Below are 13,942 nucleotides of genomic sequence, written 5' to 3' on the forward strand. Positions count from 1 at the left end.
CGATAAGCGCCAGGCTGATGCCCACCCGCCTTCGCCTTCCGCCTTCGCCTCCCACCTTGCCTTATCTGACATATTGCGCTGTCTCTACGTGTCTCAGGTTTGTGTACTTGAGCATTTGCGCTGGAGATATCAAGAGGCGTTTGACTGTTTTTCGCAGCCACCGGGAAAACCAGGCCCGGGGTCCGAAGTAAATAAACAAAGGGTCACGAAACAGGCATGTGGCGATGTGGGGCGGTATGAGCGATGTTTCAGGTGAACCAGCAAGCGAAGCAGACGTGAATAGACTAAGAAAAATCCAAGAAAAAAGGTCATTTTCTGGAATACTGGACACTCTATGTCTCTAGTCCATCCAGAATAGTCTAAATTGTAGGACAGGACTAGCAGAGGCGGTAGTCGCGGCAATTTGCCTCACCAGAGACAACCCAGTCAGAAGAAAAGGCTCCAGTCCTTCCACCACCAGCAACCTCCAACCAATCAAAAACTCGATATTCCAACCCAGCAACCCCCAAACATCCATAAACTCTAATCTTCCTTTCCCTGCAACTCCTCCCCATCCCAATACCTGGCCCCTTCTAAGTCGTGAGGCGAGTGTGTCGCAGCTATGACGACGCAAACGTCCACAAAAGTAGACCCACAGAAAAAAGCTTCACATCGCACATATGCACGGTTTGATCCAGCAAAAAGGCCCAGTAGTTGCGGGTCACAGAGATGGTTTTGGGGTGGAAAGGGGATGAAGGGGAAGAGAAAGCAGCGGGAAAATAAGGAAAAACGACTTTTCAGGTGCCCACCCCCGGAAAACCCGGGAATTGAATGGGCCCTTTTGGTATGCGAATGGGATTGCATTTTTTTCACTTTTTGCACCCACCAGCGCGAGCAAGCGTCGGGCCGCAGAAGCTGGGTTTCCAGGGAGACAGAGAGAAGGGAAGGGAGGTTGAGGTTAAGGGATAAACGGGAGAAAGGGATGGAGACTAAGGATCAACAGAGATATCTGGCTTTTCCTCGTTTACTCCAAATATGTGAATTGTCGAAAAAGCAGGCATCACCCACAATCCGTCAAGTCCAGACCTCGTTCTGGAGCCTGGCGGCCCTAGAGAAAAGTCTAACTCGTCCACAAACGCAGACCCATGTAACTAAAAAAAGCAAATCAGACAGAAAACCCTAGTGAAAGTCGTCTTACCAAGATTTTTTTTTACATCATCTTGCTTGGGGATTCTGTGAATTTCCCTGTTTCACCTTGAAACTTAAAAAAACCTGAAACCTGGAACCTGAAACGTTTAGGAGGTTTGTTTTTCCACATTTCTTTTCATTAATTAATTCATCTTCCCTGGCCACATTTTCTTTTTTCCTTTTTTTTTATTTTTTTTATCCCAACCTGCGCAACCGCCTCAGGCCCCCTGCGAGAAATTGCAGCCAGAGCTCTCCTTCCATCATCCACCCATCTATCTTTCAGGTCCATAAAATGTCTCTTCCCCTCCTTTTTGTCTATAAATACGGCCCATTTCCTCGTCTTTTTTTCTCTCCAAATTTTTCCACCCCTCCTAATTTCCCCTGCTTCTTCCTCTTTGCTTCCTCCCTTCGCCTTCCCTCCTTCGTCCACTGCCTCAATTTTTGCTTGGTGCGGCACCGTTCCAGCCCGCGCTACCTTTAGTACCTCCAAGCCTCCTCGCTTCGCTTCGGCTCCATATATATACCGATCGCGACCGCCTATCTTTCCTGGTTTCACCTCCATTTTCCTCCCCCACCATGTCTTCTGATGTGCTTCCGCTGTCGGACCGTAGGAGTCCTTTCTACATTAATACGCCTTCCTACGACGCCAAACCCGTGGACCACTTGGTGTCCTACTTTAAGCTCTGGAAACACTTTATCGCTGCGTTGATCGCTTACCTTAAGGATTTGGCCAATGCAAAGGAGTTTGAGCTGAACTTGAACCTCCAGCTTGTGGGGTCCGTGCAGTTCCCTGGGTTTAGAGATTTGGCTTATAAGACCATTCTGGCGGTTCAGCAGGCTCAGGCATCGCCCCTGTCGCCCCAGGGCCAGCCCCAGAAGGAGTTGGGTAAGTCGCTGAATGCTAGCACTACAAACTTGGCGGCAAGACCGGGTTTGCCTAAACAAAAGTCTCAGCTGTCGATTTTTAAGAACCAGTCGTTTGCTCATCGCAAATCGCCTTCGTCGTCAAGCTTGATGGACCAACCGGCTCCAAACGGCAAATCGAAGAAGAGTGATCTGCCTTCTGGCGGCTTGCAGCATACTTCGACTCTGAGCTCTCTACTGTCGTCTGTGACGGCAGCAAAGTATGCTCCAAAGTCGGATGTGGCTGTGGATCCAACCTACTTCCCAGCAAACTCCATGTTTTCCAACATGCCCAACGCATTGGTCAACCACCACTACCAGACATACGTTGCCCAGACGAAATTGACCAAGGACCTTCAGCAGAAGCTCATTCCAAAGCTTGAAAGCTTGCACCGTAACTTGGGCCTCAAGATCAAGGAGATAAAGTCTTCTTTGAAGAATGATTCGTTCGCTAACCCATCCTTGGCAAGAGAGGTGTCCAAGACTGGTGCCGTCATCAATACCTTCGTTTCTAGCATTCGCCGTTACTCTGGCAACCGTCCTGTTCTTTCTAAGGATTTGGATGATGATGACGATGAGGACTCCTTGTCTGATCCATTCCTCGTCAAGTTGCGTGTGGACTACCAGCTCAAGAACCAGTTGATTCACGAGAATTACGTTTATGCATCGTACTTGAACTTGCAGAACATTTCCAAGGACCTTCTCAATTACGTAATCAAGGACTTGAACTTTATCACTGAGAGATTGGGCAGACTTGGTAATGGTGAGGTTTACGCAACTTCGGCAGAGAATGCCCTTTTCAATCTTTCATGGACTATGAAGAACTATATCAACAACGCTAACAACGACTGGGAGTACTTCATTTCCCACAACCCTAACTTCTTGAACGTTTTTCACTCCACAGAGAAGTCCCCCAAGCGTGACGTGAGATCTGCTCAGGATGTCATTGTTCCATATGCTGACTCTTTGCATTCCAAGTGCTTGCGCTGTGGTATCATGTACAAGAAGCAAAGACTTATCAAGTCTTATACATCCTACTTTTACTTGTTGACATGTAACTACTTGCACGAGTTCAAGCTTGACACCATGAGTGACAAAATCCAAGATGCTACCAGCAAGAATGACAAGAAGACTGGCGAAAAGCAAAGCCAAAAGAAAAAGAAAGGTAAGATTGGAGGCGTTGTTGGCCCAGGTGATACCCCTGTCAAGTCTTACAACTTGAATAACTATTCGTTCCAGTTGAAGAGTGAAAAGGATTTCAAGTTTATCTTGACCAAGGTTTCCAGCAGCTCTCAAAAGTTCACCTTCAAGTGTGCCAGCCAGGAGGATTTTAATCACTGGGCGAACGATTTGCATGACTTGCTCAAGTTCTCTTCCCAGCATTTGAAGAGATTTGACTACATTGAAGCCAAGTTGAACGTGCGTGATAAGAATCCTGAGCCTGTTAAGGGTAAGCCTGCTCGTGACATGTCTTTGAACCTCAACAAGTACTTGGGCAAGGACCAGATCTCCGCCGACAAGATCCAAGGAGAGAGTCTCAGTGGTATCTTTACTCCACGCGTGCAGCTGCCTTCCGAGACTGTCAAGACGGAAAAGAACCCATTCGAAAACACTTTCGATCTTCCAACCACGCCAAACTTGTCTCAGTCTCAGTCGCCTGAAGCCCTTTCTGCTGGTCAGTCTCCGGTTGTATCTCCATTGCATAGTGGAGTTGAGAAGCCATCTACACCTGCTTCTCAAGACATTGTTTCTCCAGGATCAATTAGATCGCCTACTGGTTCGAGCGGTTCACAGACACCAGGCGGCACTCACCAGAAGGAACACGAGGACTACCTCAAGCTCCAAGACGAGATTTTGAAGCAGCAGCAACAATTGATGGAATTGAAGATTTTGCATAGCCCCAAGAACAACTCCAGCAACAAGCTTTCGTTGTCCAGACAGTCATCAGGCGAGTCTATTGTGTCGATGATGGAACAGAACAACCACGACTTGTCGGCCCTTTTGAACCAGGGCAAGGAGCAGCTCATTGACCAACCGCCAGCGGCTGAGTCACTCTACAATAATCACGAGGCCAACTCGCTGGTGCCTACAGTTTTCGTGCTGAACCACGAGAACCATTCATGATTATAGACGACCCTGCAACTACTTAGAATCGCCGTCCAGGCAATTTACTTAGATGAATGAAGTTTAGATGACCAGATAGATGTAGGTTAATGCAAGATTTTGCAACCATTAAAGGCCCAGAACACGACATTCCCTCGTCACACAAAACATCTACTTTTCTATAAATATCCCGTTTGAGTTTGGTCTTGGCAAGCAAAGGCGTCTAGCATAGCCACGAGACATAAGCAAGATGATCAAGGCGGGTTGACTAGCCCAGGCACTGTGCCATGCATATAGAGACAGAATGGTTGCAAATGCCCATACATCATCAACCAACGAGAGGATGTTCTTTGGTAAGGCAGAGTCAATTAAAAGCCAGCTAACTTTCTGATTGCTGAAGCCCACCGTAGGTGCTTACCGTCGAACCGCCTCAACCTGCCCTCAACCTGCCCTCGCCAAATAAGCTTCATATCTATGGAGCACCGCCAGATCGTCGATAAGCGGCCATACATAGCATCAAGAAAAGTGTAAGGCAAGCGAAGAAAGACACAAAAGGCAAGAGAAACCAAATTAGACTAGCCCTAACTTTCGCTTGGTCTCGACTTGGTCCCATCTTCTACGTGCCCTTGGCTTGCCTCGGTTTAACCAGAAGAGGCTGGAAAATCTTATCGCTTTTTTCACCCTCCCTGTCAACCTGCCTGACCGAGCCACTCCCCTCAGAAAACCAGCAACCAACAGCCAGACCAGAGAAAGAGACGTGGATACGATTTCACCAAGCATACAAAAAACAAAACCAGTGGTAAAAAAGTGGAAATCGTCTTCCTTTTATACCTCGACGTCTTCCCCTCTTTTGCCCTCCCCCTCCAACTCTTAATTCTCTTTCTTCCTTGGTCTCTTCATCTCCAGGGCTGGCCAGGAACCATACAGGAGGCAGCAGCCTGGCGGTTCACTGGCAGCACAGCGCCCCAACAAGAAGCGTGGGAAGAAAGATATTAAACGAAAATACAACAGAGCCTTTTTGACCAATCAGAACGGCCAAAATAAGGTTCATCCTTTCCATTTTTAGAACCTTCTAAGTCCATCCCTTAATTTCCCTGCGTTTCTCCCATTTCGTGTTGTCCTCTACTGCCTGGCAGCCTGGGTCGCGGCATCGCTGCGCAATAAAGCTCATTCATTTTAAATCAACGTTCTCTCGCCTCCCCTTACTTCTTCCCTTTCTTCACCTTAACCAATTTTCACAATTACTCAATTGCTCAATTCTCCATAATGTCGTATACGTCCGGATTCAAGAAAAACGAGTCTGCTGTGGCTTCTGATATTGATAGCGACTCGGGTATTGATATTCATGCTCCAGAAGGCGCCCATCCTCCAATCAGACGGTCTCTGTCGTTGTTTTCGTTGCTGTCGAACCAGGAACCGCTTCCTAGGCCGGAGCCAGAGGAGTATAAGAACTTCTTGCACGACACGAGACACTTTTCGTTGGTTAGGAATTTGCACATGGCCGACTTTATCACCTTGCTCAATGGCTTTTCGGGTTTCTACTCCATCATTTCTTGCTTGAGGTACGCCTTGACGGGTAAGTCCCATTACGTGCAAAGAGCCCACTTTTTTATCTGCTTGGGCTTGTTCTTTGACTTTTTCGATGGCCGTGTGGCTCGTTTGCGGAACAAGTCGTCGCTCATGGGCCAGGAACTCGACTCTTTGGCTGATTTGATTTCCTTTTCCGTGTCGCCAGCTATAATAGCGTTTGCCATTGGCTTCCGCTCCACTGTTGATGTGCTTTTCTTGTCGTTTTGGGTGCTTTGTGGCTTGACGAGATTGGCTCGTTTCAACGTTTCCACCAACAACATCCCTAAGGATGCCACTGGCAAGTCCCAGTACTTCGAGGGTTTGCCTGTGCCTTCCAATTTGGTCTGGGTCGTGTTTATGGCTATTTTGGTGTACACTGACCGTATTTTGGATGACCTCCCGTTGGGAGTGGTTTTGGAAGGCACTTTTGCCGAGTTCCATATCATCTCCCTTGGTTTCATTATCCAGGGCTGCGGTGAGATCTCCAAGAGTCTCCATATTCCAAAGCCATAAGCACATGTTTTTATTATGATAACGCCAGTCTATTTTGCCAGCCTCTACCACGCTGGCCGTCGTCTATTACCGACAAAGTTATGTCAAGGGATGAATCTATGTCCAAGAAATCCTCTAAGGCGTCACCACCCAACCGCCAAAGATACAGCCGGCCCACAACGGGGCCCTATTTCGCTATGAATCGCTTGCCGAGGACTTCAACGTCCCGAAAGTCTACGTCCCGAAACTTCCCCAGCTGTAGTTCCTCGTAATGCTCCTTGTAGAGAACGGGGTCCAACACTCCGATCTTCTCGGGCAGGAACCCGAGCCAATGGTTCCGTTCAGAAATACCTTCTTGTTGGCACAGGTCCCAGAAGGTGTTATGCATTCGAGCCAACCTCGTCAAGTATGCCATTCTATATTTCCACTTCAACCCCAGATTTGGATCATGATGAGCTGAAGACGGCGTTATGCCTATTTGGGCCAATTCTCCGTGGAACATCGAAAGAAGCATTAGAAGCTCTTTCCGGTTTTCAATGCCCTTTATAAGTTTATTTGCCAACTGCTGCTCTGGAGTCTCTTTGGCGATCTTCTCCTGGAAGCTGTCTACGTCCTTCACGTACTTAAGGGCGCTTAGCACAATATTACCCTTTTTGTTGAAACGTGGCAAGTCAGACTGGAGTCTTACAGACCTTAGAAACGCCACTCCTCTATAATTCATTGGATTTTTCAGGCTTCTCTGGGGTTCTCTTGGAATAGTGGGTCTGGGGCCTGATGGTGATGGCGGGAGGTACGGGTGTGTGCTCATTGACCATAATAGCGATTTTCACCTTTTCAAGATTTTACCTCAAAGAAGCACATCTTTCTCCACGACCCCCAGATGCTTGCAAGATCGCTTTTGCGGGCCACCATGCCCCGTGGCCAGCTAGCCGTCCGTGCGGTTCCAGCAGTGCAAAAACCACGTTTTTTCTCCCATTCTTCGCTAAGCTACAATGAAAAGAAGAAGGACGAAAAGCCAAAGTCTATCTTGGACGACGACATGTTGGCCAAGGCTGGCTTTGAGGAGGAGCCTTCTGCTGAAGAGAAGAAGGAAGAAACCACCGACAAGTCTTCTCGCAGAAAGCGTAGAACTCAGACTACCAAAGACCGTCAAAGAGAAAAATGGGCCAATATCTTCTATGGATCCATGCTTGTTGGAGGCATTGGTGCTTTGGGCTACATGTCGAGAGACTGGGACTCTGCTGAGGAGCAGAAGGAGCTCGAGGCGCTTGATATCGAAAACGGTTACACTCCAGGCTTGATGTATGAGCGTTTGTCTAAGAGATGGTCCAAGGCCTTCTCTTTCTTCTCTGAGCCTGTGTTTGAAAACTTGTTGCCTCCACCTCCTCCAGAGGCCTACCGTCGTCCCTTGACCTTGGTTTTGGCCTTGGACGACTTGTTGATCCACTCTCTGTGGGACACTAAGCACGGTTGGAGAACCGCCAAGAGACCTGGCTTGGACTACTTCTTGGGCTACTTGTCTCAGTACTACGAGATTGTGATCTTCTCCACCAACTACCAGATGTCTTCTGAGAGAACTGTCATGAAGATGGACCCATTGAGAGCATACATCCAGTACGCCCTTTACAGAGAGGCTTGTAGATACAAGGACGGTAAGCTCATCAAGGACTTGTCTCTTTTGAACCGTGACTTGGCCAAGACCGTCGCTGTTGAGGTTGACCCTGATACTGTTTCCATGCAAAAGGACAACGCCGTTGTGTTGAAGCCTTGGAACGGAGAGTCCGACACTGCCTTGGTTGACTTGATTCCCCTTTTGGAGTACTTGGCTACCCAGCCCATCAAGGATGTTAGACCAGTCATTAAGTCCTTCAGCGAGTCTGATGATGTTATTACTGAGTACAAGAAGAGAGAGGCTCGTTTGAGAGAGAAGTGGAAGGAAGAGAACAAGCATCTCTTTGAGCGTGCTGGCAAGCCTAACATTGGTACTTTCCTTGGTTCCATGGTCGGCATGTCTCCAAGCGCTTTGAGCAAAGAGCCAAAGATGCCATTGGATTTGATCAGAGAGCACGGTCAGGCTCAGTACGAGAACTTGCAGAAGTTCTTGCGTGAAAACGCCCCTAAGTTCATGGAGGAGGAGCAGAAGATGAAGGATGAGTTCGGTAAGATGACTTTGAACAAGTTGATGACCGAGGGCATGCCTACTCCTGAAGATATTGCCAAGCAACAGGCTGAAAAGGCTGAGGCCGAGAAGTTGCAAGCTTGAACATAGAAAAATCACTCTTGTATAGGCCGAATAAAACGGCGTTGTAATGAAAAGAAGAACTAACATTAGAGAGAAGAGTAAGCTTCACAATGCCCATTGTCAGGGCCAGCGATGTCCCATTGTCTTGAGCATAAATGGTTGATGACGTTTGACCTTTTGACGGTACAAGAACATCATAACTACATTCAAACAGCAATGCCTACTCTACAAGGTAAATGTTTCTAATATGGCGTTTTATTGATGTTATTTAGTTCCTAAGTACTCATGGAGTTCAATTTCTTGACTCTCAACATTTGTTCCAAGGAAATACGAATATAGAGCTTTTCGTGAAGCTCGGTAGAAGCGTCAGTACGCTTGGGCTGATTTGATGGGATGGTGGTTGGCGGGAGAGGCTTGTTTTTCTCCCTTTTGCTCTTGCTTCTCTTCAGAAGGCGGAATCTAAGATAGAGCTTTGGCTCTTTCTGTTGGAGGGCGGTTTCTTTTTGTTTCTTAGTGTAAACGAGGTTCTTCTTTGTGAGCCTGGGCAGTCTTCTGCAAGTGGCTTTGGTGTTCTGGGTCATTGTAGTTTGAGTGGCAGACATTGTATAGTTATTATGAGTGTGTGGCTGGCGTTTGGGTAGAATTTGAAGAAGATAGTGGTAGTAGAAGAAAAAATTGGTGGGGGCTGGGAGAATGGGTATTTGTAAAATATGGGTGCAAAGTTTCCCTCCTGGAGAGATCGAGCGAGGAAAGTCCAATTCCCAGTTAGGACAACGAAGAGATTTCACGAGGGGAGAGATAGAAGGGACTAGAGAAGTAGGAGGCTACACTGGTGGCTTTATAAATTTGTTAAGTTATGTTTTTGGTTGTTGGAGTGGGTTGTGTGATTGTACTGTAAAAAATGGGTCTCCATAGTGAACAACCAAAGGAAGAAGGCTGTTGCGGTGTAAGGAAATAATAGGATAGACACTGTGTCTATATCTCCGTTTTTGCTCTTTATGGTTGTATTTCAGCTCTGTTCTCTTTATTTTGTGTAGCCTTCGTTATCTGTTGATGAGTACTGTTTAGGTATATCATCACCAGTCACCTACCACCCATTCTGTTTCTAATCTTCTGAAGGCTTACCATGCTAAAGAAACGCTCGCAAAAATAACATCTAGAACGTTATAATACAATTAAGAAGAAATAGAATCACCAGAGATCAGTGGTCCAAGCCTGGTTGAGATAAAGCAGCTCATTAAGCTTTTGGCTTTGGAAGGTGAACACTGCGGAGGGGAAGGACCTTCTGAGCGGTAGCGAAGAGAAGTATAAGCTTTTGGAGTAGTCTCTCGATCCTATGAACATGAAGTTTTCTTTGGAGATGTTGAAGTAGGTTGTTGAACATACGGTAAGTACATTCATTCTTCCCAACTACCAACCCAAGAAGAACCTTAATACCAGCTTTTCAAGGCCATTCTTACACCTACATTGCACAGGTCAATCCAGAAACAACAAGTACCACCATCTTAATCCCCTCCACTCCACACAACCCATTCACGGTTCGATCACCAAACCGACCGTACATAAGACAAGACAACAAAAAGACCACTACAATTGACAAATCCAAATCCATCCCAACCATTGACCCGTTGGGCCATTGTTAAAGCATTAAAACCACCTCTAACACAAGACTGTCCTCTACTATAAGTCTACTCCAAAGGTACCACCCAAAAAGGACGTTTGGGACCACCGACTCCGTTTTTTGACAGGTTTGTAGCCAATCAGGACCAGGTTGACGTACGATTTCACACAAGGACCAAAACGCAAAACCAGACATAACCCGAAATTATCACATTCTCAGAGTCTCACCCAGTAGTGAATTTTTCACCCAGCCCAGACCACCAGAAGTGGCAGTATCTCTACGAAAAGACCCCCAAAAGAGGCAATCTTCATATGTATATAACCAGAAAAAGACGGAGATTTCAGATTTTCAAGTACTTTCTCCACTTCACAATTCTCCGGCTCCTCCACTGCTGGTCCCGTTTTTACGCCTTTTCGCTGCCCCAGAAAGCCGACTTCGGCCCGCGCCCATTGGCTGCGAAAAAAGACAAAAAAAAAGAAAGACGTTGCTCCACCAGGAAGAAAAAGGACTGACTTTGGCAGAACAAGACCACGAAACGGACAATTATATAGAGAAAAAAAAGTGGGAAAATCCTCTGCTATTTATATTAGTCTGCTCTTTTTCACATGCTTCTTTTAAAGTCCCCGCTTCTCTTTAACTTCTCTCCATTCCATCGTTTAGGCGCCTTTTTTTTTTTTTTTTTTTTTTTTTTCTCCCTCCTTTTTTTATCTAAACCATCAGTGCCAATCACCTCCCGCGGCTGTATTTTCTCACCAAACCCACTACTTTCTTCTACGTCTTGTTTTCCATTTCCACAGTCACACTTCCAGCCGGCAACATCAGGAGACTTTTTCATTGCCACATTTGAAGAAAGCTGATTTTCTTCTACTCCAGCCTGCCCAGACCCGTACACCGGGCCCGTTTTTCCACTGAACCCTAAAACCCACCGTCGCTTCTTAGCTAAACGACACCCTTTTCCAAACATATATATTCCTTTAACGTTTTCCTTTCGAAAAAGCATCCGCCATGTCCACGAGAGGACCCCAGATCGCCCCTCGCACGTCCATGGCGCCTTCGCCTTCAGCAGCGTCTAACATGTCCATGAACGCTTCTTCGCCAGAATCAGCCTCTCCAGGCTCCTCCATAGCGCCAGCTCCTAACCTGGTTACATCTATAGTCACTTCCAGAGAATGGGTGCTTCCTCCTCGGCCCAAGCCGGGTCGCAAGCCTAGTGTTGATACGCCAGCACTGAAGAGAAAGGCTCAGAATAGAGCTGCCCAAAGAGCCTTTAGAGAAAGAAGAGCCACGCGAGTGCAAGAGCTCGAGCAGAAGTTGCTAGAGGTCGAGAAGGAGAAGGAGGTGAAGGAAATGGGGCTTGTCAACACCATCAACAAGTTGAAGTTTGAGAACCAGTTCCTTATTAAGAGCATCGAGCAGCTTAAGCTGGAGTTCTCTTCCTTACGGTCCTCTGTTGCTGGCTCCCCAGCTTCTCCTCATCATTCTCAAAGCAACGGACCTTCTCCTAAACCATATGGCCACCACCAGTCCCAGAACCAGTATCACATGTCTCAAGGCTCTTCGGTCCCTAGACAACAACAGTCGGCCTACCACCGTGGTTCCCAGAGCTCCCAGAGCTCTCAGGGCTCGCTGGCGATGCTCCATGCTAATCCTAATGCCCAGTCGAGGCCTTCTGCTTATAATCTTGATGTCAACCAGAGCGCACAGCATTTACTTAACTTTGCCAAATCGCTGCCTGCCAACCACTCTACGGGCTCGCCAGCCTCTCTGCTGTACTCTGTGCAACAGATACTGCCCGCTCCTAGCGCTGACTCTCCACCAACAGCCCTGTTGTTCCGCCATGTGCCTTCTAACAAGTCCACGCTCATTAGTCCTACGTCCCAAAACGCTACGCCCAACAAAGAGGGTAAATCTAGCAACCACCATAATACCACCGACGACGTTGACTGTGGCGTGTGCATGAAGGACCTGTGCCTCTGTGAGGACATTGGAATCAAGGAGAAGCCTGTTGTGGAAGAAGAATTTAATTCATTTACTCCTATGGCAGCTGTGCTGCTTAAGGGCAGTAAGAAGAGATCTCGCGGTAACAGCTCGCTGCTTTCCAACAGCAGTACTGGCAAAGAGATCGACTTCACTGCTGAATTTGCCGTTAAGAAAATGCCTGATTTGAAGCGTTTAAAGAAATCGCCTGATGCTGACAAGAAGGTGACCATCAAGAAGGAACAAGAAACTTTCCTTCCAAGCAATCCTGCCTTCAATGAAGAATCTCCAGTCGAGAACTGTGGTTTCTGTTCGGACGACACTCCTTGCGTTTGCAGAGAAGCAGCCAAGGAAGCAGCTCGAATTAACGAATCGTTAACACAGAAACAGGACGAGCCTGAGCAGACTGAAGAGGCCTCTACATCGCTTCCGCCTCTTCTTAATTCATCTGCCATGCGTAAAGCCTCCTTGCCTGTGATGCACCCTGGTCCAACTCTCGAAATCCGTGAGTTCACTAACTTGACTCCAGGTGCTGTGCCTACTGTCGTCGCTAAGGAAGATAAGCAAGAAGAAGAGGAGCCAGAATCGAAGTCTGGATGTACCGGTAACCCTGGTACTTGTGCACAGTGTCAAACTGACCCAATGTCGACTCTCTTCTGTACTACTGTTGCCAGCAGAGCTGCCACCACTTCAAAAGAACCAAGTGTTGCTCCTGAACAAACGCGACCAACGCTAAACAGACTGGGCCCAGAGAAGAAGCTACCCATCGAGGCCAGTCCCTCCAAGAGCTCAGATCCTCTCGAAGACAGCAAAGCCTTGGAGGCTGCTGATTCTCAAAACAGCTCTAACAGCTCTCGTCCTAACAGCTTTGCTCCACAGACCACTCCATCCACGCCACTTCCGACCACGCCTGGTGGATCCACCACCGGTATATTTATTCCTTGTGCTGACGCGTATAAGACGCTTTCTCGTCACAAGCGCTTCAACAGTGTTGACTTTACTTCGCTTGTGGGTAAGCTTACGACGCGAGGAATGCAAGTGGAGGTTCAGTCTGTGGCCAACGTGATCAGAGAACTCGACAGGAAGGTCTACGATTAGGTGAAGATAGAAACAATAAAAAATAGATAATGGTTACGATTTCTACATGGATTAATGAAGGAAATGTAAGTGGAAGTAACACTGTGGTACAATTTGCAACCTTGACTTGTAATTCCAGACAGGCCAAGCAATGCCTGGCATACCTTGAAGACCTACTAAGATAGAATACAAATTCTAGATTGTTAGTGGCTCTTGAGCTTATAGGCCTATTTGCTTCTCTAGTATACTACCATTATGCTAATATAATCAGCCTTAATTTGCTTTAAACCCCAACCAAGCAAAAGGAAAGTGTAATAAATGAATTCTCTGACAAATGGAATATCCCGTATCTCTTCCTTTGCTTCTATTCCCTCTGAAACTCTCCACTTCCGCCTTCTAAGGCCTATTTTGCACCCAAAAAGCAACCCTCATGTCATTTCTCACCCACCCCACCAAAACTCAAAATATCACCATCCCAGAGACCCTCATTCCCAAATTTATCCCTCCCATCCCTTTTTCCCCCAAATTCCTAACTGCCCACCCCAATAACAGACCATCTCTCCATTCCATCTACTACTCTTTATGTCTGTCCTGCACACATTGCACCGTTAGAGAAGAGCATCGATAAGATCCAAACCTGACCTACTCCACATTATCCAAAACATCACATATGCTACGAGCAAAATTATGCTATCCATCGAGCCGAGCCGTCTTTAACTCGTTCCAGAGTAGACCGCTTGGGATGGCTCGAACGACCCGTACGGCGCCGGGAACACCCGCAGAAACACTCA

At 47.2% G+C, this 13,942-nt stretch overlaps 6 protein-coding genes across 6 annotated transcripts; 4 read left to right on the forward strand and 2 right to left on the reverse strand. All coding sequences in view use genetic code 12, as the record gives it.

Annotated features, from left to right (window-relative positions):
• Positions 1–1,743: 1,743 nt before the first annotated feature.
• Positions 1,744–4,194, forward strand: CXQ85_000657 (uncharacterized protein; the record flags this gene model as incomplete). The annotated part of the gene is made up of 1 exon (XM_025484396.1): positions 1,744–4,194. One exon carries the CDS (start codon positions 1,744–1,746, stop codon positions 4,192–4,194), a length of 2,451 nt encoding a protein of 816 aa, XP_025342611.1.
• A 1,245-nt stretch (positions 4,195–5,439) lies between these two features.
• On the forward strand, positions 5,440–6,255 carry CHO1 (CDP-diacylglycerol-serine O-phosphatidyltransferase; the record flags this gene model as incomplete). The annotated part of the gene is made up of 1 exon (XM_025484397.1): positions 5,440–6,255. The coding sequence occupies one exon, from the start codon at positions 5,440–5,442 to the stop codon at positions 6,253–6,255; it is 816 nt and encodes a 271-aa protein (XP_025342612.1).
• Positions 6,256–6,421: 166 nt separating this feature from the next.
• FGR39 (Fgr39p) lies at positions 6,422–6,955 on the reverse strand (the record flags this gene model as incomplete). Its single annotated transcript, XM_025484398.1, has 1 exon — positions 6,422–6,955. The coding sequence occupies one exon, from the start codon at positions 6,953–6,955 to the stop codon at positions 6,422–6,424; it is 534 nt and encodes a 177-aa protein (XP_025342613.1).
• A 159-nt stretch (positions 6,956–7,114) lies between these two features.
• Positions 7,115–8,497, forward strand: TIM50 (protein translocase subunit; the record flags this gene model as incomplete). Its single annotated transcript, XM_025484399.1, has 1 exon — positions 7,115–8,497. One exon carries the CDS (start codon positions 7,115–7,117, stop codon positions 8,495–8,497), a length of 1,383 nt encoding a protein of 460 aa, XP_025342614.1.
• A 254-nt stretch (positions 8,498–8,751) lies between these two features.
• CXQ85_000661 (uncharacterized protein) lies at positions 8,752–9,078 on the reverse strand (the record flags this gene model as incomplete). The annotated part of the gene is made up of 1 exon (XM_025484400.1): positions 8,752–9,078. One exon carries the CDS (start codon positions 9,076–9,078, stop codon positions 8,752–8,754), a length of 327 nt encoding a protein of 108 aa, XP_025342615.1.
• Positions 9,079–11,102: 2,024 nt separating this feature from the next.
• Positions 11,103–13,172, forward strand: HAP43 (Hap43p; the record flags this gene model as incomplete). The annotated part of the gene is made up of 1 exon (XM_025484401.1): positions 11,103–13,172. One exon carries the CDS (start codon positions 11,103–11,105, stop codon positions 13,170–13,172), a length of 2,070 nt encoding a protein of 689 aa, XP_025342616.1.
• Positions 13,173–13,942: the final 770 nt, after the last annotated feature.

Source organism: Candidozyma haemuli (assembly GCF_002926055.2).
Source record: "Candidozyma haemuli strain B11899 chromosome Unknown A_2014730914, whole genome shotgun sequence".
Classification (NCBI taxonomy): domain Eukaryota; kingdom Fungi; phylum Ascomycota; class Pichiomycetes; order Serinales; family Metschnikowiaceae; genus Candidozyma; species Candidozyma haemuli.